The 24,041-nt window shown below is 37.8% G+C and overlaps 1 protein-coding gene across 1 annotated transcript in view; it reads right to left on the bottom strand.

Moving 5' to 3' along the window:
- HEATR1 (HEAT repeat containing 1) overlaps positions 1 to 20,737 on the bottom strand; it is a 54,390-nt gene extending 33,653 nt beyond the window's left edge. The window contains exons 1-16 of the mRNA XM_042456633.1: positions 20,568 to 20,737; positions 19,541 to 19,693; positions 19,085 to 19,301; positions 18,625 to 18,766; positions 15,575 to 15,676; positions 14,921 to 15,061; positions 13,971 to 14,182; positions 12,480 to 12,613; positions 11,822 to 11,930; positions 11,054 to 11,164; positions 8,934 to 9,051; positions 7,310 to 7,417; positions 6,066 to 6,161; positions 4,058 to 4,152; positions 3,119 to 3,330; positions 545 to 666 (exon numbers count right to left, since the gene is read on the bottom strand). Of these exons, the coding sequence (XP_042312567.1) occupies positions 545 to 666; positions 3,119 to 3,330; positions 4,058 to 4,152; positions 6,066 to 6,161; positions 7,310 to 7,417; positions 8,934 to 9,051; positions 11,054 to 11,164; positions 11,822 to 11,930; positions 12,480 to 12,613; positions 13,971 to 14,182; positions 14,921 to 15,061; positions 15,575 to 15,676; positions 18,625 to 18,766; positions 19,085 to 19,301; positions 19,541 to 19,682 (2,061 nt within the window). The 5' untranslated portion in view covers positions 19,683 to 19,693; positions 20,568 to 20,737. The remainder of the gene's footprint in view (positions 1 to 544; positions 667 to 3,118; positions 3,331 to 4,057; positions 4,153 to 6,065; positions 6,162 to 7,309; positions 7,418 to 8,933; positions 9,052 to 11,053; positions 11,165 to 11,821; positions 11,931 to 12,479; positions 12,614 to 13,970; positions 14,183 to 14,920; positions 15,062 to 15,574; positions 15,677 to 18,624; positions 18,767 to 19,084; positions 19,302 to 19,540; positions 19,694 to 20,567) is intronic.
- Between the last annotated feature and the right edge of the window lie 3,304 nt (positions 20,738 to 24,041).

Genomic DNA, 24,041 nt, shown 5'->3' with positions numbered 1-24,041 from the left:
GTCATTCAAACATTTCTCCTCAAAAATGACATTCTCAAAGGGTAGCAACATGTTTTAAAAGCAATAACCAGTCTCCCAATATGTGAGAATGTGAAAATATCAACTTTCTATCCTGCGAGTACAAATAAAGTACAGTGGTACCCCGGGATACGAAATCACCGCGTTACGAAATTTCCGGGATACGAAAAAAATAAATAGGAAAAAACTGTTTCGGGTTACGTTTTTTTTTTTCGGCTTACGAAAAAATTTTTGGTGCTTTTCGGCGCTTTTTCACACGGAATCGTGGCTTTCAGCTCTAGCGGCTATGGCTTTTTCAGCTAGCGAAATTTTTCGGGTTACGAACAGCGCCGCGGAACGAATTACATTCGTAACCCGGGGTCCCACTGTACATAAATATAAAGATGCAACAATATTAAACAAACTATGAAGAGAATAGGCGATATCACTGTAAACATATGGTTTGCATATAGACAATCCTAACTAAACCAATTTAAAGAACAGTCTTCTTTTTTAAAAAAAACATACTGTAAATTGGGACATGTACCATTTGTGACACAAAAGATGGATCTTTTGAAATTAGGTTCTCTGACAAGAGCTTGATCAGTTTTCCATTAGATGCATATATCAAATCTTCAAACTTGGCTGATTTAACCACTTTTTGAAAAACTATTTCAGAAAGAAACAAGAAAATAACTATGTCAGACACAGCAGAAAACATTATGGGTAATAAAAATGGGAGTCTATTTTGCTATATAAAATTATTCCAATGCCTTCATATATTTAATTTAGATAATATCTTTCCCTATGTCCAGAACGCAACAAAGATGGTGAAGGGTCTGGAAACCAAGTCCTATGATAAACAACTGCAGAAATTGTGTATACTTAGGTGGGAAGAGTCATACATAAGAGCCACCTTTGAACCTTAGAATTCTTGTCATATGGAAGATAGTGCAAGCTTGCTTTCTGCTGCTCCAGAGATAGGACTCAAGCCAATGGGTTCAAATTACAGAAAATGAGATGCCAACTAATCATTAGGAAAAGCTTTTTGCATGGTAAGAGCTGTTGGACAGTAGTCCAACAGCTCAGAGAATGGTGCGCTCCCTGATATCTGAGATTTTAAAAGAGTTGATTTTTTCCCTGTTTGTAAGTGAAATGGGGAATGTCTAGGTGTGCAAAAATTCAGAAAATGTAAATTTAAAACCAAAATATTATTTATTTACTAGAAACATGCAAATGTTGAACAAGAATCTGTTGCTTTTTGGAGACATAGAATGCTGGGATGTGTCCCAACCCCACCCGATTATATTGCTACAAAATGTATTCAGAGCTAGCATTCTGAAACCGTACCATAGGAAGCTGCCTTATACCACATCAAACCTGTGTAACCCAGTATTGTTTAGTCTTGACTCCGTGAAGCAGAAGTTCCCCCATCAAGTTCTATCTTGTAACAAAAGTGGCAAAAAATCTTTGTGTGTGTATATGTGTGTGTCGGTGGGGGGGGGGGGGAAGTAAGGAGGTATCTTTTTACAATTCTACAGTTACTTTCCAACACATACACTTTAAAATCAACATTCTGTTACCTTACTAATTCCCTTTCCCAATATCCAGCAACAAATAATGCATCTTCCCCTGCTTGTATATAATCTTAAATCTTCCAATGTTTAGTTAACTGCTGCTTCATTTTTTTTCCTGAAAACAGGACCATGCTTCCACAACTGTGCCAACATCATGCTGTTTGTACTTGATTTACCATTCTTCTGTGTAACCATTTCAATAAAGACTGTATTTCTGTTTTCATTGGGCAACCATGTTTACAATTCTGTAAACATCAGTCTAAAAATAAATTCAGTCCTGCCTTTAATCTTGCACAGAATTTAATCTCGCCTTCTGTTACCTTTCAGCATCAAAATTTGACACTGTAACACAGGGGTAGGCAACCTTTTTGAGCCGGGGGCCGGGTTGCTGTCCCTCAGATAACTGGGGGACCGAAGCAAAAAAATAAATAATAATAATAAAAAAAATTAAACAATAAATAAACTGGGACAAATGTAGGACAAAAATTTCAAGTGGAGGACACTTTTTATATAAAAAATGGAGGACACACTAAAAATTTGCTGATTTAAAAAAATGTTAATATAAATGCATGTTTCGGAGGCTTCTATAGACAATTGCCCCACTTGCCCCCCCTTGCCCACCTCCTCCTGATAGGCCAAAGGCCCCACGCCCTCATGTGAGAGGCCAAAGGCTCCGGCGGCAGGAACAGGCTGGGGCCGGTCCCAAGGCCTTGCCGGGCCGCATCCGGCCCACAGGCCGCAGGTTGCCTACCCCTGCTGTAACACTATAAACCTAAGAAAAGCAAATAACTGCAGTTATTTTCTGAAGGAGCAAGTGCCATTAATAGGAATTACTTTGCACAGGATTAAACATGATGTCTCTGGTATCTGAATACTCGCAACGGAAGCTTCAGATTTTAATTTGTGCAACCATAAGTGAAATGAGAGTGAGCAGGTCCATTGTTACTGGATACAATAATTCTACAGTGGATTTTGTCTCGCTACACCCTAAACGTCTATTTATGTCAATTTACTTGCCATTTTCATGTTATAAATTAATACTCACATCAAAATTGGCTTTTTTCCCCAAATCATACTTCTATGGGTGTTTTAAATAAAAGATAAACAAACAAACAAACAACATGACAAATGCAACACTATTACTACTTCTCTTTTTAGGGTAAGTAAGCTTTAGTGGGATGTGGTGGCTCAGTGGTTAAGACACCAATTCTGATGATCAGAAGATCGGAAAGTTGGCAGTTTGAGCCTCAAGTGCCACACCAAGAGGTGTGCTCCTGTCACTAGTCCCAGCTTCTGCCAACCTAGCAGTTCAAAAGCATGCAGATGCAAGTAGATAAATTGGTATCACTTGGATGGGAAGGTAACAGTGTTTGGTGCAGCCATGTTAGCCGCATGACCACTGGATTTGTCTTTGGACAATGCTGGCTCTTTGGCTTAGTAACTGAGATGAGCACCACCCCTACAGTTGATTACAACTAGACATTCATGTCAAGACACTACCTTTACCTTTTTAATCTTTAGTACTGTATATTACTGTGACTTACTTTCTGGCCATCCTTTCAACAAAGGATGTAGATAGCAAAGACCAGACTTTGATATGGACAGTGCTAATTTGCATTCAGCAGATTTTGCATCATTGCTTGTTATTACTATAAATGGTAGCAACTGCAGAACTAATTGGTTTAAGAGTTCTTTATTCTTTCCAACCATTCCTTCATTGATTAATAGGTGGATTGCAGTCTCCAAGATCTTGCACCTAGCACACATAAGGAAGAGGAGAAGAATGGATATTTTTGATTTACATCTCCATAAACAGGTTTTGCATCAAGATTCTCCTTTGTTTTGATGGGTATAATTTAATATGACAGAGGCATATTAAATTATATTCATTAAGACAAATATCCAAAAAAGCCCTGGTGGCGCAGTGGTTAAATGCCTGTACTGCAGCCACTCACTCACAAACCATAAGTTTGCAAGTTCAATATCAGCGAAAGGGCTCAAGCTCGACTCAGGCTTGCATCCTTCCAAGGTCGCTAAAATGAGGACCCAGATTGTTGGGGGCAATTAGCTTACAATTTGTAAACTGCTTAAGAGAGTGCTTAAGTGCACTGATAGGCAGTATAGAGAGGTACTTGCTGTTGCTACTTCCAAATGTACATGCAAGCCTGCTCTAAGACATTTTACTGATCTGAATCAGGCCAATTATCCAAGGTCAGTCAAGTTATTTTATTTTATCATTATAATTACATCTTTCTGATAGAGAAATAAGTTTTTGTAGACTCAGCTTACTCCATCAGATGCATTTGATGAAGTAGACTGAAAACACTGTATGAGACTGCATAAGTTCTGCTTAATTTCTCATGTGTCTGGTAATTTTAAAGCAACTGAAAGATTCTGTACAAAGGTTCTGCATTAAGCATACAAAGTGATTTACATGGGAAGAAAAAATTAAACCTTATTAAAATGGGGAAATGATCATTTACCATTTTTCATCCTTCAAGAGGTCAGCTCTTTCAAAGAGACACAATAAGCTGTAGCCAATTTGTTCATCAAATGTCTTTGTAGTAAGCAAGAAAGTCTAGAATAAAGCAAAACAAAAATTTTAAAAATGCTTTTATAACGTATATCACTGTAAAGTCCAGTTCAAAATTCTATGGAAATATGTATTCTTCTCAAGAAGATGCATTTCATATTCTAGAAAATGCTATTTGTTTTTTAATAGTAAAACCAAGAGGAATCTGAATTATTCTGTTCACATGGTAATTGGGTCTCAAGGATATGTCCATTCTTCTATTTTGGTGGCAAGGTTCTGCTAATGTGAGACCCAAATTCAAACTCCAAAAATGCCAAAACCCTTTTTTGGTTTAGAATATCTATAAACCTTAATTATTATTTTAAATTTAATGTTATAACTGAATTCTAATCAGTTAGTTCCAAGAATTATGCTGTATTACCAAACTATCAATAGGTTTGATATCACTATAACAACTACTGGATTTTTTTAGTAAACCATATCAAAAATCATAATATAAATTACCCATTTAAAAAGTACAGATATATTTATATTCTAACACATTCACACAGTTCCTACACTTCTCAATGGCAGTGATCAAACTAGTGAAGAGGTCTCTGCCATAAAGTAATGGATGTCCTGAAACTTCATTTCTGAAGCCACGCTCCACACCTAGGGGTCATTCAGATGATGTTTTTTTAGTATGGCATGATGTGAACAATCTCAGAACCACATCTCTGTACATCTGTGTTCTGTTGCTCACACATGCTCATCAGCCCGGCATTTCTCATGCAAGAGTGCTGGCAACCCGTGAGAAACTGTCTGCAGCCAGATGAGTTGAGACGGCGGTGACAACATCTCCCATTTCTCCCTGGAGCCTCCAGCTGCCAAGAGACGGTGGGAGTGGGAACGAGACAGGGAGAGTCCTCCTCTCCCCTCACTAGAGGGTAAAGACACAACAGAGCATGGAGAATTTAAACCCAGAGTTTAATTCTATTTGCCTCAGTTATTCATACTACCGATGATGGCAATCTTTTTGAAAAAAATTGGGAAAACACTTGGTATCAATTATCTCGGGTTAAGTGAGGTTTTTGTCACTCCCTCCCCTCACATCAAGTAGATGTGAACAATGGAAATTTAACCCAGATTCATCCTGGATTATTTTCATCATTCAAATAACCCCCTTGATAATTGTTTTGAGAACTCATTTCCCTTAGAAAAAATGACTCATTGAGATGAAATTTACTGAGAGGAACTAGTCACCTCATAGTCCATCCTAAGAAAAGGGGGAGGGAGAAGAAAAAAGATTTGGCCTCCTGGACTAAGATTTTCTCCCTCAGACAAAAATAAATAAACAAATACATACATACATACATACATAACTTGTGCTGGATTGCATCAGATATCTGAATAGCCTCCAGGGCAATATTAACTTAAAGCACAATCCAATACATCAGTCTGCTCAAATGTAAGGCCTACTGAGTCCATCTTATAGGAGGTAGAGGAAAGAGGTTTAGTTTTCAAATCTGTAGTGAGCTGCCACATTTTTTAGCCAAAGGGGCAAACTAGAATTGACAGGAAATCTACTTCTACTTTGTACTTCCAGGACTTTGGACTGGATGGGAAAATCTAAACAGCAAACTGAATTACCGTTTTATCACTTTTTCTGCTTCTGAATTAAAAAAAAATTGGGGGGTTCCAGAGGCTTTGGGAGTATGAAGGGGTCTTTTTGGAACACAAAAACAGTAGTTGTGAAGGAGCATGAAGCCTATGGTGTACAAACCCTGGCCTAGGAATTGGAATAATTAGAAAAACAGAGATCAAATCTGCTTTTGTATTCTATTCATTGTTTTACAATGGAGAGACCTAATAATGAATTGTTGTCCAGAGATACAATATCTAGTTTTTTTGTCTAAACCAGGCATTCCTGACTAGTTGTAAATACCAACAACTTTTTGATCCTCTAGGTGAAGACATACCTCCAATGTACCAAGAGATGACATAACCACCTCTAAATTATCATCTTTAAGTCGTGCTACAATTGCCTCTTCTATGAAAGAATCATCAAAGCCCTCCTAAAAAAAATAAGAGGGAAGAGGAATAAACATTTGAAAAGTAAATTAGATTATCATAGACTAAAACTTAATGAAAATAAATCTTATTCAGAAGCAGACACAATATCGTTATTGTAATTATATATTTCATGTGGCTTAAGCCATATGCCAAGCGGGCCATGGAATCATAGTTGAAGTAGTAAGCTAAGACTTTTAGGTGTCTTATGGCATCTCTGCAAACTAGAATTATCCAAAGATTTTCCAAGGTTCTTATTCTTAGTTTTACAATACAAACTGCACTTTATGCACAAGCCTCAATAAAGAGAGGAGCAGAACGATAATGGGAATACTGTACCTTTCCCCTCCTAATACTTTGGCACTGAACAGCAGAATGGCCATAGTTCAGCAGCAAAGCACATATTTCATGTGCAGGAAGGCCCAAACACTATCCCTGTCATCTCCAGGTAGACCAAAGAAAGACTAATTTAAACCTGAGAGACACATTCCCAGTGCATAAAGAAAATACTGAACTAGATGGACCAGCTGACTCTGTAAAGGTAACTTCCTGTGTGGCAGTGATCTATCAAAATTATTACTCACATTAATACACTACACTACACACTTCATATCAATGTGAAGAAATTGAAAATCTGTCTCCTACAGTTAGTTTCGAAATAAAATATAGACTAAATGAAAAATAAACATTGAGAATTTACTTCTGGTTATTGTAAACAATTGTCTTTCTGTCATCAATTCCTGGCGTGTTGACTTAGATTACCAGCGCACCTGCATTTTACATGGGTGCACCATACGCATCTTTCAGCATATGCTGAAAGCCGCACTGGAAGAGCCTGTTGCACACCTCGGAAGAAGGGGCCTGCGCTCATGGTGCGGGTGCACGATTGCGCTGATATGCACCGCGGGCGCGAGCCCCATTACTTCGAATTCCCCTTATGCGGAGGAATCTGGAATGGATCCCCGTGTAAGGGGAGGGTGCACTGTATTATATTTGACCAAAGGTCTACTGAAGCCAGCATTCAGTTCACACAGTGGTCACTATATGCCTATGGGAAGGCTATAAGCAAGAAAAACATAAACTTAGTAAGAAAAGTACAGCCACCCGGGAACTACAGACAAGCACTCAAATGTAAAGATGAAAAGGAACCAACCTGTGATGCTTTGATGATTTCCTTCAGATGCTGAACAGCCAGAACCCTGACTGCTGGCTGCGGATGATTCAAGCTAAGTAGCAGAGATGTATCAGAATCTTCTAGAAACTAGGAATATAGTTAAGTTATATTTTTAAAATTGTACTATTAACAGGCTACACAAATTATTCAGAATAAAACATTTTTGAATAAAAGACAAAATGTGCTAGCATGTAAGTGATCTAAATAATGTAATTATTGGTCTTGTTTGCATTTACCAGATATCCAAATATTTGAGCTTATAAATCAGATGGGTGCCTGTGCCTCATCCATTAGACCCTCATATGAATAGCAAAATGAGGCAAGATTCACCACTTTAAACATGGAGATGTTTCATGCAAACTACAGTAAAATGCTTCCAGCATCAGAAGCCAGATTTAAACCAGTTTTGAACCTTGCTACTAATCTGAGGCTTATTTGGAAGTACGTAATTGCAATCTTATTTCTCATAGAAAATGATGTTTAATTGGAAGCAACAGGAAGCTATGTTTAAATGCTGAATTGTGGAAGTTTTGTTGCTTATGCAAACAGGACTAAAGTGGTAAGAAAGGTTAGTACGATGTGCAGAAGAGGTTGTTATGTGTGTGATTATTTAGATGCAACAACAACATAACCTGTTTAGCCATCCATTCCAAATAAATTACTAGTTGCACTTCTGAGTGATCTTTAAAAAGTGAAACAACTGCAAACCAGTTTTTAAAAAAACAAGCAAAACAAAACCCTGAAACTAAATTATTGAATGGAATAAACCAGAAACCAAAATTTCATCTTAAAGTATCCTTCTATCCTTCTACACTGACACGTCTGTCTCCATCTATGGGGGAGGATTCTAGATCACCCATTCAATTTGTGCAAGGCTCATAGAACTCCACTGGTTTTCTCAATTAAAACTGTAGCTTAAAAAACAAGCACTGCTCTTTTGTACCTGATGAAAAAAGCTTTGAACATCCTATCTTTTGGAAGGTACATCCATCATTACTAATTTCATCGATAATCCCTTTTAAGGGCCCCCAGGATTCTGCATAAACACAATCAGAATCACTGATCTATGTAATAGGGTTATCTTTCTTAGGGCTGCTCAATATAAACTAATATCAATTAAATAGGCTATTGAAACTCTATGATTGTAGCCATTACAACACAGAAATAATGCTGGGATTCATGTCATCGTGTAATGACAACAGTTTAGAATATATAAGTGGTTTCTTTTTAGTAACACTGATCATAGGAAACCAAAGCAGCTCCAAGTTCAGTTTGGAGATTCTAGCAGGGGAGCACAGCTATTGTATATCTTGACCAAAGATCAGTACGCTCCTTCTATCTGGGATGGTTGTCCTCTTCCACCAAGCACACAGCTTTGGGAGGGATGCACACAGACTAGTGAGGGAGGAAGACACCTGCCTAGCCAGCCAGATCAGCCGAATCAACCCTAGCGATCAACGGGGTGATAGATGTTGCAGCCGTATTGCCCTCACATCCAAAAGTTCAGTTTAAAAAGTAGACAGATATGACCCCCATTATCTTTAAAGTGGCAATGGCAGCGAAGAAAAAAGAAAATTTTTGCATAACAGCATTACTTACTCACCTGGTATTTACCACCACTCAGTGAAAGGGAAATAAACTGGTGGAAGAGATCTTGCTCCACTGGATTTCTAACATCCTTCAGATACTCCTCAAGAACCAAATCTAGTGTTTTAGGGTATCTGCCATAGATAAAAGAAGGTGACATTGTATTTTAGGGAACATTCCAAGGCAGCCTGTTTCTAAAATTTTGGGAGAGGTGAAATAATTTTTCACATTGTTAACAAAGATACAGGTTGAGCACCACTAATCTGAAAATCCAAAATTTGAAATGCACCAAAGTCTGAAACTTTCTAAGTGCCAACATGATACCACAAGTGGAAAACTCCACACCTGACCTCATGTAATATATGGTTTGGATGCTGAAGTCCTTATACATAAAACAGTATAGGGCAGTAGCAGAGATGACAGGAAACCCTGGCTGACTGGTGTGCATTCTTTGGGCCTCCCATCTCTGGCTTTGAAGAGGCAGCTGCTGTGCTTCTAATAGTTTTTACATTCCTCTACTGATCCATTTCTAACTTGCTGTATTGAATTGTTTTTACTGCTTGAAGTTGCTAATTGCTTTGATACATGTTTTTCGCTTTGTTATTTTCAGTAATTTTATATTATCATATTTGTTTCAGTTCACTGTTGTAAGCCACCCTGAGGTTTAAAAAAAAAGAAAAGAAAGCAGGGCATTAAAGTTTAAATAAACAGAAACAAAAATGTTTATTGTTCAAACTGAAGAAAAAATAAATATTCCTGAAAGACCTTTTCCTGATTTTCCTTATATAGCTTCTATTTATATTTTTTATTTTCCTTATATATTTCTATTTCATTCATGCAAATCAATTTCAACTCATCACACAGTTCTTCTGCTCCTGATTCTAAACAGTCTGCCAATATTTTAACAGCTTCAATGGGTTCCAGCAATATACTTGCAATGGTAGCTGGGAATGCAAATGGCAACAAGGAACAAAAATTATCCTTTGTATTTAGTTTTGAAGACAAGAGCACCAAACTCCATATTCTGTATTGGGGGTGAGCCATGTGTAGGTTTCAGACAATGCTGGGCTGCATCATCCTTTATTATTGGCTATGCTAGCTAGAACTGGCATATTGAAATTTCTATTCAACAATAGGAGGAGGCTCATAAATTATCAGCCCTGCTCTACCATTGGTTTATGCCTGAAAGCTACAGTACTTTGAAATTGATGGACAGCATTAGAATGTGCCACTTCAACAGATATTCCATTAAGATGACTTTACAGTACAAGTTCTGCAATGGCTTCCTACAGACTGTCAGTGCAAATTTACAAATTTGATTTGTCCAGAGAGAAAAATGGTAATCTGTTACCAGAAATGTTTTCTCTCACTTACAGTCAGCCCTCCATATCCACAGGTTCTTCATCCACAGATTCAGCCATCCACATCTTGAGAATATGAATATATATATTTAATGGGACTTGAGCATCCATGGATTTTGGTATCCACAGAGGATCCTAGAACTAAACCCCTGTGGATACCAAGGATCCATTGTATCTTGTTACATTAATTAAGTGGTAGTGTGGATTCATTGAAGGGGTAAGAGATAAAGCAGAACCAAGGGATGGACTCTCACATAAAGAGTTTCCTCACTGCTCTGTTTAATTAGTAAGCTTGACATGGAATAGAGTGAAAAATGACTTGCTCCCCTATGTTAGCACTATCCAAGTCAAAACAGTCCACAACATGTTTTACCCATTCTCAACAATGAAAATAGGACATGCTTCTTCTTCTTTTTTCTTTGGCAAGGCTCACTACAGTTTAGGAATTTAAAGGGCACTACAAGGTCTTCTTTTTGACTAGAGGACAGAGATTAAGAAAACAGTTTCAACCAATTAATTTAATCTGTATTCTCCATCTGTTTTTGAACTAGCACTTTTTACTAAGGCTCAGTTTTAACAAATTCTATCTGCTTCTAAACTTGTCCACCTGGCCCAGCAACTGTTTGGAAAATTGTGAAGTGTGATAAAAATGGAGAATAAAACAGATTTATACACAGGTAAACATATAAATATATTCTAGTACCAATTTTTAAGACCACTGACTGATATAAACAAAGACACTGGCTTAATAGGCAACACATTTATCTTTACTTACTTCCTTTCAAAAAGTCTGATTAAAGGAAGCAGTTCTTTATTAATCTCAGTCATTTTGGTAGGATCACCATCACACTCTGTACCACAGGAGATGTATTCTTCCAGAAATTTACTGAAGTGGCAAGAAAAGAGAGAGAAAAGAGAGGAAATGACATAATCCATGAGGGATCAAACCAAAGCCCTATCTATTCTAACACTGACAACCAAAAAGCTTTCCCTAAAAGCTGACAACCTACTGCAGTGCATCTCAGCGTCTCTGACACAGGAGACACACAACTTTTTTTTTTTTTAGTATGCCAGAAACTGGCACCATATCTGTGTGTATTGAGTATAACTGTTTCTTTCTTTCCAGGAAACAGACAGCTAATGGGTTATGGACTCGCATCAGTCCAGGGTTCCCTACTTTCATCAGCATTTGGCTATGGGAAGCCTACAAAGAGATCACATGTACAACAGCTGTCTGCTAAAGCAACAAAACCATCTTGTGATTACTTCAGCAATTTTCTCAATTCATTTTAAAACATAGTACTGTCTGTGGATAGCTCACTGTTTGCTTTCTAAAAACAGATCTCCACACAGAGTATTTTTTTCTCAAACCTGAGTGACTTACACATATAGCTATTTGCTTCATAAAAGTACCATGAAACTACAAGCATTGAAATATCAAGACATTTTCCATTTACCACATGATGAGATGGGCTTTGGAGGGCAAATGAGTCAACGTCTATACAGACATTATCAAGACCACTAAAGATAGAATGTAGCTTACCAGGCCAACAAATGATCCATATCTTTTTCTAATGGTATGTTAGTAATTATAGCTTCTAGATGTTTTATGGAGATTTGATTACCAACCATGTCAGATTCTTCTTCTATTTCTGAAAATAAGCAGATAACAGCCAAAAACTGAGTGCTTTAAAAATAGTAATTCAAACACTGCCAGTTTACTGAGCTCTAATTCTACAGCACAGCATACAATAACATTTTTTGCTCTAGTCTGGCATGAGGGGAACAATACAGAAGTTAGATTTACATCATACCAAGCCATGGTTTTCATGAGCCATAGTTTGGTTCTTTAGCCATGATTTGTACAAACAAGCTACAGTTGGCCCTCCACATTTGGGGCTTTGACTTTTGCGGATTTGATTATTTGCAGATTTAATTAATATGTTCTCTCTAGGAATCTCTAGGTCTTCCAGTGCAACTCTGCCAAAATTTGACCATAGAGTTGTGCTTGAGAACCTAGAGGTTCCCAGATAAAATACTACTCTAGGCATTTGTAGGTCCTCCAGTATGATTCTATAATCAACATCTGGCAGAGGAGGTCAATATAAACAACATCTTACTACTGACCCCAAATAATGTATTTCTAAGGAAAGTAGAAAAACTAAATTCCATTTATATGTGACAAATATATATTGACATACCTGTCTCTCCATAAATAATTGAATGAACTAGATGTGGCAACATATAACGCAAAATTGGACTGACATCATAGTCTGCGGAAATTTCATGAAGGGTGGAAATCAAGTTGGATACATTACAAAGATATGTAAATGGCCTGTGGAAGAACATTAAAAAATCATAGATGTGTTTGTGCATGTACATTAATAAGTCTCATTTATCAGCACCTTGTTATTAGGGTGCTGGTAAGCAAAAATGTACTAGCAGTTTAAATCAGGTTCAAATTTCATCTGACAAATATGGAATATTATGAGCTTGTGATATTTAAATACTGTACTATACATAGTTACAGCAGTCTTTTATTCCCAAAGATGAACCCTTATTTCACAAATGGAACTTTCAGGTTTTGTTTAGGCCCACTCAAGTTCATGAAAAGCTTTATTGAGCCTAGCTAGGCAGACATCACATTTCAGCCCTGTTATGAAGTGCCAAAATACCAGGATGAATACTGTAACTCTTCCAAAGTCACGAGTAAGCCAATCATCCTAGGAGAGCCAGAAAACTGAGCTCTTTTGCTCTCCTATCCATTGTGGGAAGCACTCACTAAGGTCAAGCAGTTAATCTAGCCACTCAAATGAGCTTCTCATTACTTCTTTGCTAAGTCTCAGGAGATATCAAAAAAATAACATGAGACTGGTTCTTTCTTGGTAGCTGGCCATACAGTGGATCCTCTGTACCGGCAGGCTGAGGATCCACAGATTTGATCACTCATAGATTGCCATGCCCCATATTATTCAATGGTGCTGTGTGCATGCAGACAAGCTAATGAGTCCATGCACATGTTGCCATTATTGAACAATATGTGGTGCAATCGTCCATGTTTTTTTTGCCATGGAGAGGGGGATGGAACCAAGCCCCCATGGATAAGAAGGGCCCACTATCCAATCTTTGGAAAAATTCTTCCCAGCTGTGCGAAACTACTCTACCAGCTTTCTCATTTCTGCATTTTAATGCATCTTGGTGGTGAAACTCCTAGGACACTGATATTTTAATAGAGACCCTAAACTAAGGCTGAAAGTCCATTTCTTTCAAGTGCATAAAATCTGCACTTTCACATACATACAAAAGAGTGTGTGTATGCATGTGCTGTGTATAAACAGTTGAATCAGGAAGAAAATAAAAGAAGAAAGAGTTCAATGAGCAAAAGAAGAGTGTAACAGCATCTAAATCTATTTAAGGTAGTTCCAATAATATGGTCATCCACCTGTGTCAAATTTAATAAGAAAGAACACTTTCAACACAATTTCCACTTCCCACCATTATGGAAAACAGCAGTTTCATGGACTGGTTAATATTATGGCGTTTTTCAAGGAAAAAGTAATGATCAGCCTGAATGAAAACGTTGTGAAACAGGAAACAAACCCACAAACAAAAACCCTGTAACAACTTATTTAAAAGCTGTTTCAGTGACTGATGATTGATTTATCTCAAAACTATAACTTTCAAGTTCTTACTTTTCCCCAAGATCTTCTTCCTTTTGACTCTGTAGCAAGACAATCAGACAGCCTAGTCCATCTTTGATAAGAGAAGGTGTTTTAGTCAAAGTCTTGCTGATTTGTAGCACCAAGGAATGAACTAATGAGTTTTCCATTGTCACTTTCGCAGCCAACTGGCAGGTGATCATGTAGGTTGCTGCTTTGTAATCCACCAATGAAGATTTCAAACCCTATGGCAAGAAAAGGAATGTATTTGACAATTTAAGTATGAAAAAACAGAACAAGTCTTTAACAAATTCATATTTCTCATGATCAACAGCTACAAAATTGAACACAAACCTGTACAACCAGCACTGAAATCCCATTTTTTTCATTCTTGATGCTCTAGACCAGGGGTTCCCAACCGTTTTGACTCACGGAGCCCTTTTTAGAATCAATTTCTATGGGAAGCCCCTTAGAGGCCTATCCTGTGTCTTACAATTTAATGATGGTTAGGAGTAGTGTTGCTTTTTGTTTTTTTATTCTTTAATTTCTTTCATTTCCCTGGAGCAACCGCAGAGCATCTGGGAAGTGCAAGCAGAGCCCTAAGGGCTCCTCAGAGCACAGGTTGGGAACCGTAGCTCTAGACTGTAACATGTCACATACTGCAAATAAGGATGAAGGAGTCATAGAAATATATTAATTTTAATGCACAATTCAAATATAGGGAAAATCAAGAGCGGTTAAATAGTTAAAGAGTTAATACCTAATACAAAATGTAGGAGACTGGAAATGATCACTTGAAAAAGCCAACCTGCTGTTTTCTTATAATGCCATGGAAATTTTGGCAGCTGTTTCCCTAACAACTATAATTCAACATGTGACAAATTAAAAATGCAAGTCTCTTCACCAACTGCAAAATATTTCCTATGAAACCAAATGCTGAAATCAGAAGGGGAGGGAGCATCTGAGAAAAATGTTGTCCTCACCCTTTGGATATAAGGAAGCAACTTGGAGACCAGTGTGTCAGTTATACTTGCTGCAGCTCCAAGAGCAGACACAATTGTAGATGCATAAAAAGTAAACAGGACTCTCATCTGTGGTACACTTCCAGAATGTACTGAAAAGGCCTACAAGGAAGAAAAAAGCATTTAGGATAACAATACAACTAAGAAGAAAGCTTATGACATGGCATTCTCTTTTCTAGGTGGAAGGTCTTCTATGACATGTTGAGTAAACTTTGATTATCACAGTAGAGTCATAGATCCTGTGCACATGGCCATGGGTGTTGGAATGCACTCACCTTCAATTATACATTGAGGTAATGTGTGGCATGCATATGTACAATTTGTACTTTCAATGTACTTTCTGCTCAGATAAGAAATGGACAAAGCATGCTCCATCATTTTTTGTATCTTCTGATCTGCCTAATAACAGTATCAGCAGTGTGCACTTTTGATTTTAGACTTTTCAGGGGAAAGCCATTTTCCAGATCTTCCCAGTGTAAATGAGCTCCAACACAATAACTTCCACTCTGTATAATTCCTTTCTGTGTCTTAATAGAATCTGTTTCATTTCATGTATATAATTTTAGATAGTAAAGAAAAGTTGAAACTGGTATTGCAGTGCAACATTACACCAACCTTTACAGATTTTGTAACTAGCTTGCATATGAAATCTATGAAACCAAGGTCTTTGTAACAGTGTGTAATCAAAGTTCCTCTTGCAAGAGGGACTCCTGGTTTCTGTAATTGAGAAGATCAAAAACAAAGAATTAGTAAAACATCAATATACTAGAACAGTCAAAGTTCAAACCATACAGACAAAATATAGCTCATGGAAGCACCTCATTGTGAGTCCTAGAATTCATAGTTTTTTGTGGGTTTTTTGGGCTATGTGGGCATGTTCTAGAAGAGTTTATTCCTGCATAGGTGGCTGGCATCATCAGAGAATGCTGGCATGGAAGCGAATGGGGTATGTGTGTGTGTGTGTGCGCGCACACACACACACACACACACATATATACTGTGTGACCCTGGGTTGGGAGGAGTGATTTCCGTTTTAATCTGTGTATTGTCCTGTTGTTGAATAACAAGGCCTCAGGGTGGGAGGATATGCAAAAAGGATTTGTGTCTGTTTAATCCTAGAATTCAATTCAATGGCTTTTGAAACTATGCCAGTAATTTCACACATACAGTGCCTTGCAGCAGTACTGACTTTCCTCTGACATTATCACATATTTTTGTGTTACAATGTGGAATTGAAATGAATTCCATTGACCATCAGAAAGGCCCAGTCAAAGCACAGGTCTCAGTATGAGAATCTTTAGCAAGACTTGAAAATTGTTATTCTAGCTTGACAGAACTGGAGCAATTCATTCAAGAAAGGGAAAATTTCCAGGTTTCACAGACAGAAAACCGAAACTTACCCAGGATTCACAGCCATAATCACTAGTAAAATGTTTCAAGCAAGTATTGACTCAGGCAGGGTGAATACATTTGCAATTAAGAAGTGTCTATTGGGTTGTTTTTATTTATCTTTACAATAAAAATACTTTGCACCTTCAGTGTAGAGTATCTGTTGCACCTCAGATGGTAACAATGTTAATTAAATCCATTTCAATTCCAGGCTTATTTATTTAGTTTATTTATTTATATGCCACCTTTGCCTCAACAATGGGACTCAAGGAGGCTTACCACATGTTAAAAACAGTACAAATTGCAATTATACAAAACTTCAATAAAAAGGATAAATATTGAAGTTACATAAAAGATAATTGAACAATATACAGTTAAAACCATTAAAATTCATTCAAAGATGCAAAATAGCATCGTATACAACTGAAAACCCCATTACAGTTAGTTTCTACAAGCCTGTCAGTATTAAAATGTTTTGACTTGACAATGGAAAGAGAATAATGAACTGGTCATCCTAGCCTCCTTAAGGAATTCCAAAGTCTGGGATGAGGCACAAAGGGGGTCCTCTCCCTTGTCCCCACCAAACAAGCTTTAGAAAGTGGCGAGACAGACTGAAGTTCCTCTCCTGAAGATCTCAAAAGCACTGATCCTACTCATCGGCCACTCCTAAACTTTGGAATGACCTATTGGAGGAGATCTGTCACATAACATCTGTTGAGGCCTTTAAAAAAAGTCACCAAGACAGATCTCTTCCGGCGGGCATTCCCAGACTAATACATGGGCCCTTTCCAGTGTCACACAATTATGCCTTCTTGACTCTCCCTTAAACCGCCTCATTGTAATGGGGATTAAATGTTATTGTAATTTTTATTCCGATTTTAATAACTGATTTTTATGCTGTTGTATTTTAAATTGTGGGTTAGGGATTATGCTATCATTTTACTATGTTTTATTTTTTATTGTAACCCACCCTGATCCTCCAGGGAGAGGCGGGCTATAAATAAATAAATAAATAAATAAATATTATTGGGTTCCAAAAGAGAAATATAGCACTTCAAATAGCATGAGCCCAAGCTACATAGGAATTTATAGAGCATCACCAGCACTTTCAATTGATCAGCAGCCAGTTGTATTGTATCAACAAGAAAGTTCTATATTCTCTCTAGTCAGTCTCAGTTAATAATCTGGCTGCAACTCGTTCGACCAGCTGAATTTTCTGAACAGTTTTCAAAGGTTGCTCCATATAGAGTGCACTGTACTAATCCAAGCAGTAATGAAATGTGAAAAAGTCAAAGGAGCCTGAGTGAATGCTTCTGCCAGGCATTGTACTTACCTGGGAGCAGCAGGCTGTTCTTTCCCAGAGTACAATAAGTGTAATTCAGTGGGCTGGGTGTTGTTGCAGCCTTGCATTTCTGACTGCTTTCAATATTATTGTGTTTTAGTGTTATAATTTGGCCAATAATGTTTTAATATTATGTTTTGTGTGCTTTTATTTATATTATTTTAATCTTGTGAGCTGCCTTGAGTCCCTATCTTGGGAAAAAGATGGAATAAAAAGTAAGTAAATAAATAAAAGGGCTGGGGATACTTAAGTTCCAATCCCATAGCCATGTAGCTCATTAGTATCTTTGGGACACTCAATCTTTCAGCCTAATATATCTTTCAGGACAGTTGTGATGATAAAAGTGAAGGTACAGTGGGAGAAGAAGGAAAGATAGTGTGTTCTATTCTGAACTCCTTGGAGAAGGACAGATAAAGTGTCACTAATAAATGTCTAAGGAGAAGTCAATCCAACTCAGTATGGACTGTGGGCATAATTCTCAAAGAATTTTATATTGTACTGCAGATGCTTTTGGTGAACATAAAATTGTGTGTCTAGCATTATTGTTAATGTCTGAGTAAATCAGCTAAAAGCTGAACAGCTATAATTAAAATATTAGTGGATCTTAACCATTGTCTTAAAAGACTGTACAGTCAACTGTCTATGCTGGGAAAGGAAACCCTAAAAAGCAGAGTAGGAACACAGGGAAAAAATAACACGGAAACTATAAAAATTAGGCCAAAAAGCCACGTAATCCACATTGGTTGGTAAAATCTGGATTTGATCAGTATAGTCTTCTCAGAAAAGCCAAAATGCAAAATAGGCAGATCCCTTTGGTGTGCCAAGTACAAGCTAACTGTATAAGTTATTATGCCAAAGTGCTGGGGGCAATCACATATAATCAAACTGACAACCCCACTTCCCATACATTTTTATTTATCTTTCATGTCTTTACCTGAATTGGATGGAGCCAATGCCATTTATGAGTTGGGTCACTAATTTTGAGGAGCTGGATAACTCGCACAAACAGTTTAGTCTCATGATAGGGCAATACACAGCCAACCAAACTGTCCTGGTTGTAGAGATGAATATGAAACCTAACCAAAACAAAGCACAATATACCTCTAATAGTTATACATATGAGTTTCTAAATTTAAAAAAAACAAAAACTTGACTCCATAATATCTGTTCATAGCACTGTTTGGTTCATCTTCATTATGGCTGTAGACAAGCACTGTGATAAATGCAGAGTCCCCACCCCCATAAACTTACTGCAACACAAAATGGGAATTATGTACACAGCTGGAATAAAGCTCTGCATTGCTCTGGAAGGTTGCCTCCTTATGGCTGGGAGCCAACCTGGATAGGTGATTGCTTGAGATAAACACACTGTAAAAGAGGCATAAACAGATTACCTGTGAATCAGCCATTCAAGACATTTCTGTGCTGGTTTGAGCATGAAGTAAGGGGACAAATGAATCAGGAACAATGAAATGTTTTCATCCAACTGCTGGTTCACTGCTTTAGTTTGCACACTGCGCTCCAAACCTTTAGACATTTGACTGAAAAGTGTTGGCTGAAATGTTTCAAAGGATGGATCTATCCCAATCAGCTCCTCCAGCCCAGTGCACCCTAGAAGAGATATCAATATCCATTTCAAAACACCACACACATTTTGAGAGCTCATTCAAACTCAGACCAATACCTGAGATAAGAGATACATGCCTTGGATCCCATCCTGGGGGAAAGGCAGGTACAAACCCAATAAATAAATACATCCATACATCCTGTTCCAACTTTCCCTGAGTCAAGAAACCAAGCTCTGTTGATCCTTTGCTATATTTGACAGTGCTCTTAAGAGCCACACTTACCTATTGCAAAAAAGGTCTCTCTGTCAATATTGGCAGCTTCCTTGCAATCAAACAGCAGTGATGCAGCTTCACTTCGAGATAAGAGACTGGGATCGTTCTGAGGGAGCGCAAGGCGCTTCAGTTGGTGAGCAAGGGATGTCATTTTTCACACTTCTGAGAAGAAAACAGAGTCAGTTCTGTGTTCTCACAAATCTAGGAAGTATTTGACAAACCAAAATGTACAAGAAGAATCTCTTACTGCTTTGAAAATGGTTCATTATTAATAAAATCTTATAAGTTTATTATACCACTTTTGGCTGATAGTGAAAGAAAAAACATACAAGCTGCTTGACTAGTGGGCTATAGAAAAGCACAACGACCCATCGAGATTCAACAGTGAGGCAACATATTGGTTAAGAACACATGGTATGAATCTTGTTTCTTAAATGTTACCTCAGCCATTAGGTTACTTGCAACCTCTGACTTTTAAGAGCCATAAGATCCTCATGCAATAAGTAGCCCTGTAGCAAAGACTACTGATAGAAAGCAAAATGCTTTGTACACCCAAGAAAAGCACTGCACATCTTTCATCATCATGTTTAAGTGCTCCATCTTACTGCCACTACCATACATGTGCATATTATGTACACAGAAACCAGTCATGTGGGCCTGTTGCCTAATCGTGAAATTAAGAAGACTCTTAAGAAGACTGGGCACAATGGCTGTAGTGGCCTCCTACTTTGCTTCTAAATCTGAAGGCTCCCTATATACTCCATGATTAATATCAACTCATGCCATCCTCCAAGACTTTCTCTGTTCTCCGCTTTAAACCTAATTGATCCAGTAGCCTCACATTTGTAACAGTGAATTCAATCATTAATAATGCGTTGGGTAAATAGGGATTTCGTTTCGTGAAAACCCAATGCCTATCATTTAAAACCTTTACTGTTAATTACTGTGTATGCAATGTATATATATATATATATGCATGCGCTACTTAGGCTGAGCTCAAACACACACATCCATCACCCATGAAACAATCACTTGCTTTACGCGCCAGGCGGATTCCAGCGTGTCCTCTTCTCTTTCTGGGCTTCCTCAGCCACCGTCGAACGGAATGCGAGAAACCAACCTCCGTGAGTCCCTACTTCCACGGCTGCTCCGCTTCCTTTATCCACGTGCTTAGGAGTTTTTTCCCCTTTTGCCCCGGAAGTAGAAGCGCGCGGAGAACTACTTCCGCCTTTGAGAAGGTGAGGGCGGAAGAGTGGCACACTCGCTTCCCTTCCCCGCCATCTTCTCGCGCCGCTTCTCTCTTTCTCTCTCTCTGCTGCCCCCTTGAGGTCTCTGCTGCCCCTCGCAGGCACTGCGCTGTAATGAGGAAAGGACTGGAGAAGTCTTTCTCTCTCTGCTGGTCCTAAACACACAGTGCAGCAGGAATCATCCAGTTTGAGGAACTGTTGTAAATATTAAGGATATAGCAATAAAATATTAAGATATTGCAATAAAATAATAACAATAAAGAAGAAGAAAGAATCCAGTTTGAGGAATTTTTGTAAATATTAAGATATTGCAATTAAATATTGCAATAAAATATTAATATATTGCAATAATAATAATAATAATAGAAGAAATAATCCAGTTTGAGGAATTGTAAATATCAAGGAGAAACACACAATTATATATAATGTTGCAATGTGTGTGTGTGTGTGTGTGTGTGTATATATATATATATATATGGATACTGCAATAATAATAATAATAATAATAATAATAGAAGAAGAAGAAATAATGCAGTTTGAGGTAAATATTAAGGAGAAACACACAATTATATATAATGTGTATTTGTGTGTGTGTATATATATATATATATATATATATATGGATACTGCAATAAAATAATAATAATAATAAGAGGAAATAATCTAGGTTGAGGAATTATTGTAAATATTAAGGAGAGACACACAATTATATATAACATTGCAATGCATATATATATGGATACTGCAATAAAAAAGTAATAATGAAATAAAGAAGAAACAATCCAGTTTGAGACTGTAGCATTGACCCAGGGCAGTTAAAGTGCTGGTGAAACCAGCGCTGTAGTCCTCAAGCAAGAAATACATTTGATTCAAGATATGCATAATAATAATAACAACAACAACAATTTATTTATATTCCGCCTTTTCCAAAGGGAATCAAGGCAGATTACAAAAGTAAACGTAATAATAAAATATCATAAGAATAAAAAAAATTCGCAATTATAAACAACTGCATATCGCAACCCTCCCCCATCATATAATTATAGTCAAAGAGCAATAACATAGAGATTAATGGAGATTAAACAACATGATAAATTAAACATTTAAAACGCAGGTTTTCTAAAATTAAAGGTAGATTTGAGGCAAGACAAATCTTTTTCTGGGGAGGAGGAGAAAAAGAAACATGCATATTTTAAAAGTGGTATTATCTACAGTTTTTAAGAACAAGTTAAAATAAATATCAGTTGAGAGAAAGAAACTTACTAGTGTTTTACATTTTAAAACCATTTGGACACAGCAGTTTAGGGACAGAACACACTGCAGAAATAATCTAGTTTGAGACTGCTTTAACTGCTTGGGAACTGTAATGCATTTGAGGAAGGATTGGGCCCTATGTCAGCACAGTGCTGTAAAGAGATATTATTAAAATACAATTAATCTGATGTCATCTGTCACCGGAAGGACAAGGATAATTGAACCCACATTCCCATTGCCTATGTGTGTTGTGTGATGATTTAGGAGGTAATTCACACTGTGCCTCCCACTTCTTTTAACCCTGAGATCTGTCTATAAATCATATTTTGTGGTTTGACGCTAACAGCGCAGCCCATCAATACACTTTCTAATACACATTTACGTATATTGTACTGTACAGCTTTTCCCAAATTAAACAAGAATGTTATCAAGTTATTTTAAATGCAATTTACACCAAGAATCCTCAGTTTGCACATTTAGGAGAGTGAATAAATGGTGATATCTGCATGATCAGGCAGAAACTGAGAGTTAATGGGACAGCAGAGGGGAAGAGCAGAACTGTAACAGGAGGATGCCAGCCACAGATGTTGGCGAAACGTCAGGAAGAAACTCTTCTAGAACATGGCTACATAGCCCCAAAAAAACACAAAAAGCTTTGAATCTTGATTCGAGCTATATGCCCTTAGTTCCTGCTGGAACTCAAATCTGATCCTCATTGGATCGATTCCAGTGGGAAAAATGCGGGACAAATGCCAAAAGCCCGGGGTATTTTGGTAGCCGCTTTTTAGTGGTTCTTCTGCTAAGAATCAATCCCATTCCCAACCCACATCCAATAAGTGGAAATGCCAGATCAGAATTGATTCTTTCAGAGGGGAGGGGCAAATGGCAGCCCCAGAGATGTCACACACATCCCCCTTTGTGGGTCCTGGATTGGGAGATCTAAACATCCCAGGGGTTTGGAGGGGGACCTTGGGATGCCTGGATCGGGAGATCTAGGCATCCCAAGGGTTTGGAGGGGGCCCTGTCAAATTTGTTTAGGCTGCTGCTTACATCACTGTGATTGACAGGCATTTTGCAGTGGCTCAAGTGGTGGGAACGACAACCATGCCAAAAATAAAATCCAGTTACACTGGGGTAAGAAAAGATCTGCTTTATAGTGGGAACTACAGGCTTTCCTGAATCGATTTCAAATGAGTGAGGGTGAATCAGGAAGTGGATTATCCAGTAAGTAGGAGTGAGCCTGAAGAGTACTAGGATCACATTGCAAACATAAGTTGAATAATAGAGTGTACCAGGGAATTCCAGAAGAAAATGTGCATGTGCTTTATTGTCTACAGGAAAGTCGCATAGATCCCTAAAAGCTGTGGCTTGCACTTAGAGGAATGGGAATGCTACAACATCTGACTGTCCTGATGTGTAACTTGCACTTGGGAAAGAAAGCTGCCATCAGAACAGAATATGGAGAAACCGAATGGTTCTCAATTGGCAAAGGGGTCAGGCAAGGTTGCCATTTATTTCACCCTATTTATTCAACCTATATGCAGAAAATATCATACGCAGAGCAGACTTGGACTCAGGGGCAGACAATTAGTAAATTTAAAAAGTCAATGACTTTTTCCTAAACAATGAGTAAATTGAAAAAGTCAACGAGTTCTGATACATTGGTTAAAATATTGATCAGAAATTAGATTGTAGTCAAGAAATCAGAAGAAGACTGGGATTGGGAAGGGCAGATATAAAAGAACTGGACAAGATCATAAAATGTAAAGACATAACTGAACACTCAAGTGAGGATTGTCGAGCCATTGTATTCCCCATCACCAAGTACAGTTGTGATTGCTGGGCAGTGAAAAAAGCTGATAGGAAGAAAATCGGCTCATTTGAGATGTGGTGCTGGAGAAAAGTACTGAGAGTACCATGCATGGGCAAGAAGACAAACAAATGGTTTCTAGAACAGATTGGGCCTGAACTTTCCCTGGAAGCAAGGATGACTAGGTTGAGGCTGTTGT

Source organism: Sceloporus undulatus, chromosome 1 (genome assembly GCF_019175285.1).
Source record: "Sceloporus undulatus isolate JIND9_A2432 ecotype Alabama chromosome 1, SceUnd_v1.1, whole genome shotgun sequence".
NCBI lineage: Eukaryota > Metazoa > Chordata > Lepidosauria > Squamata > Phrynosomatidae > Sceloporus > Sceloporus undulatus.
The sequence above is the reverse complement of the archived record's forward strand: the minus strand, read 5'-3'. Positions and strand labels throughout refer to the sequence as shown.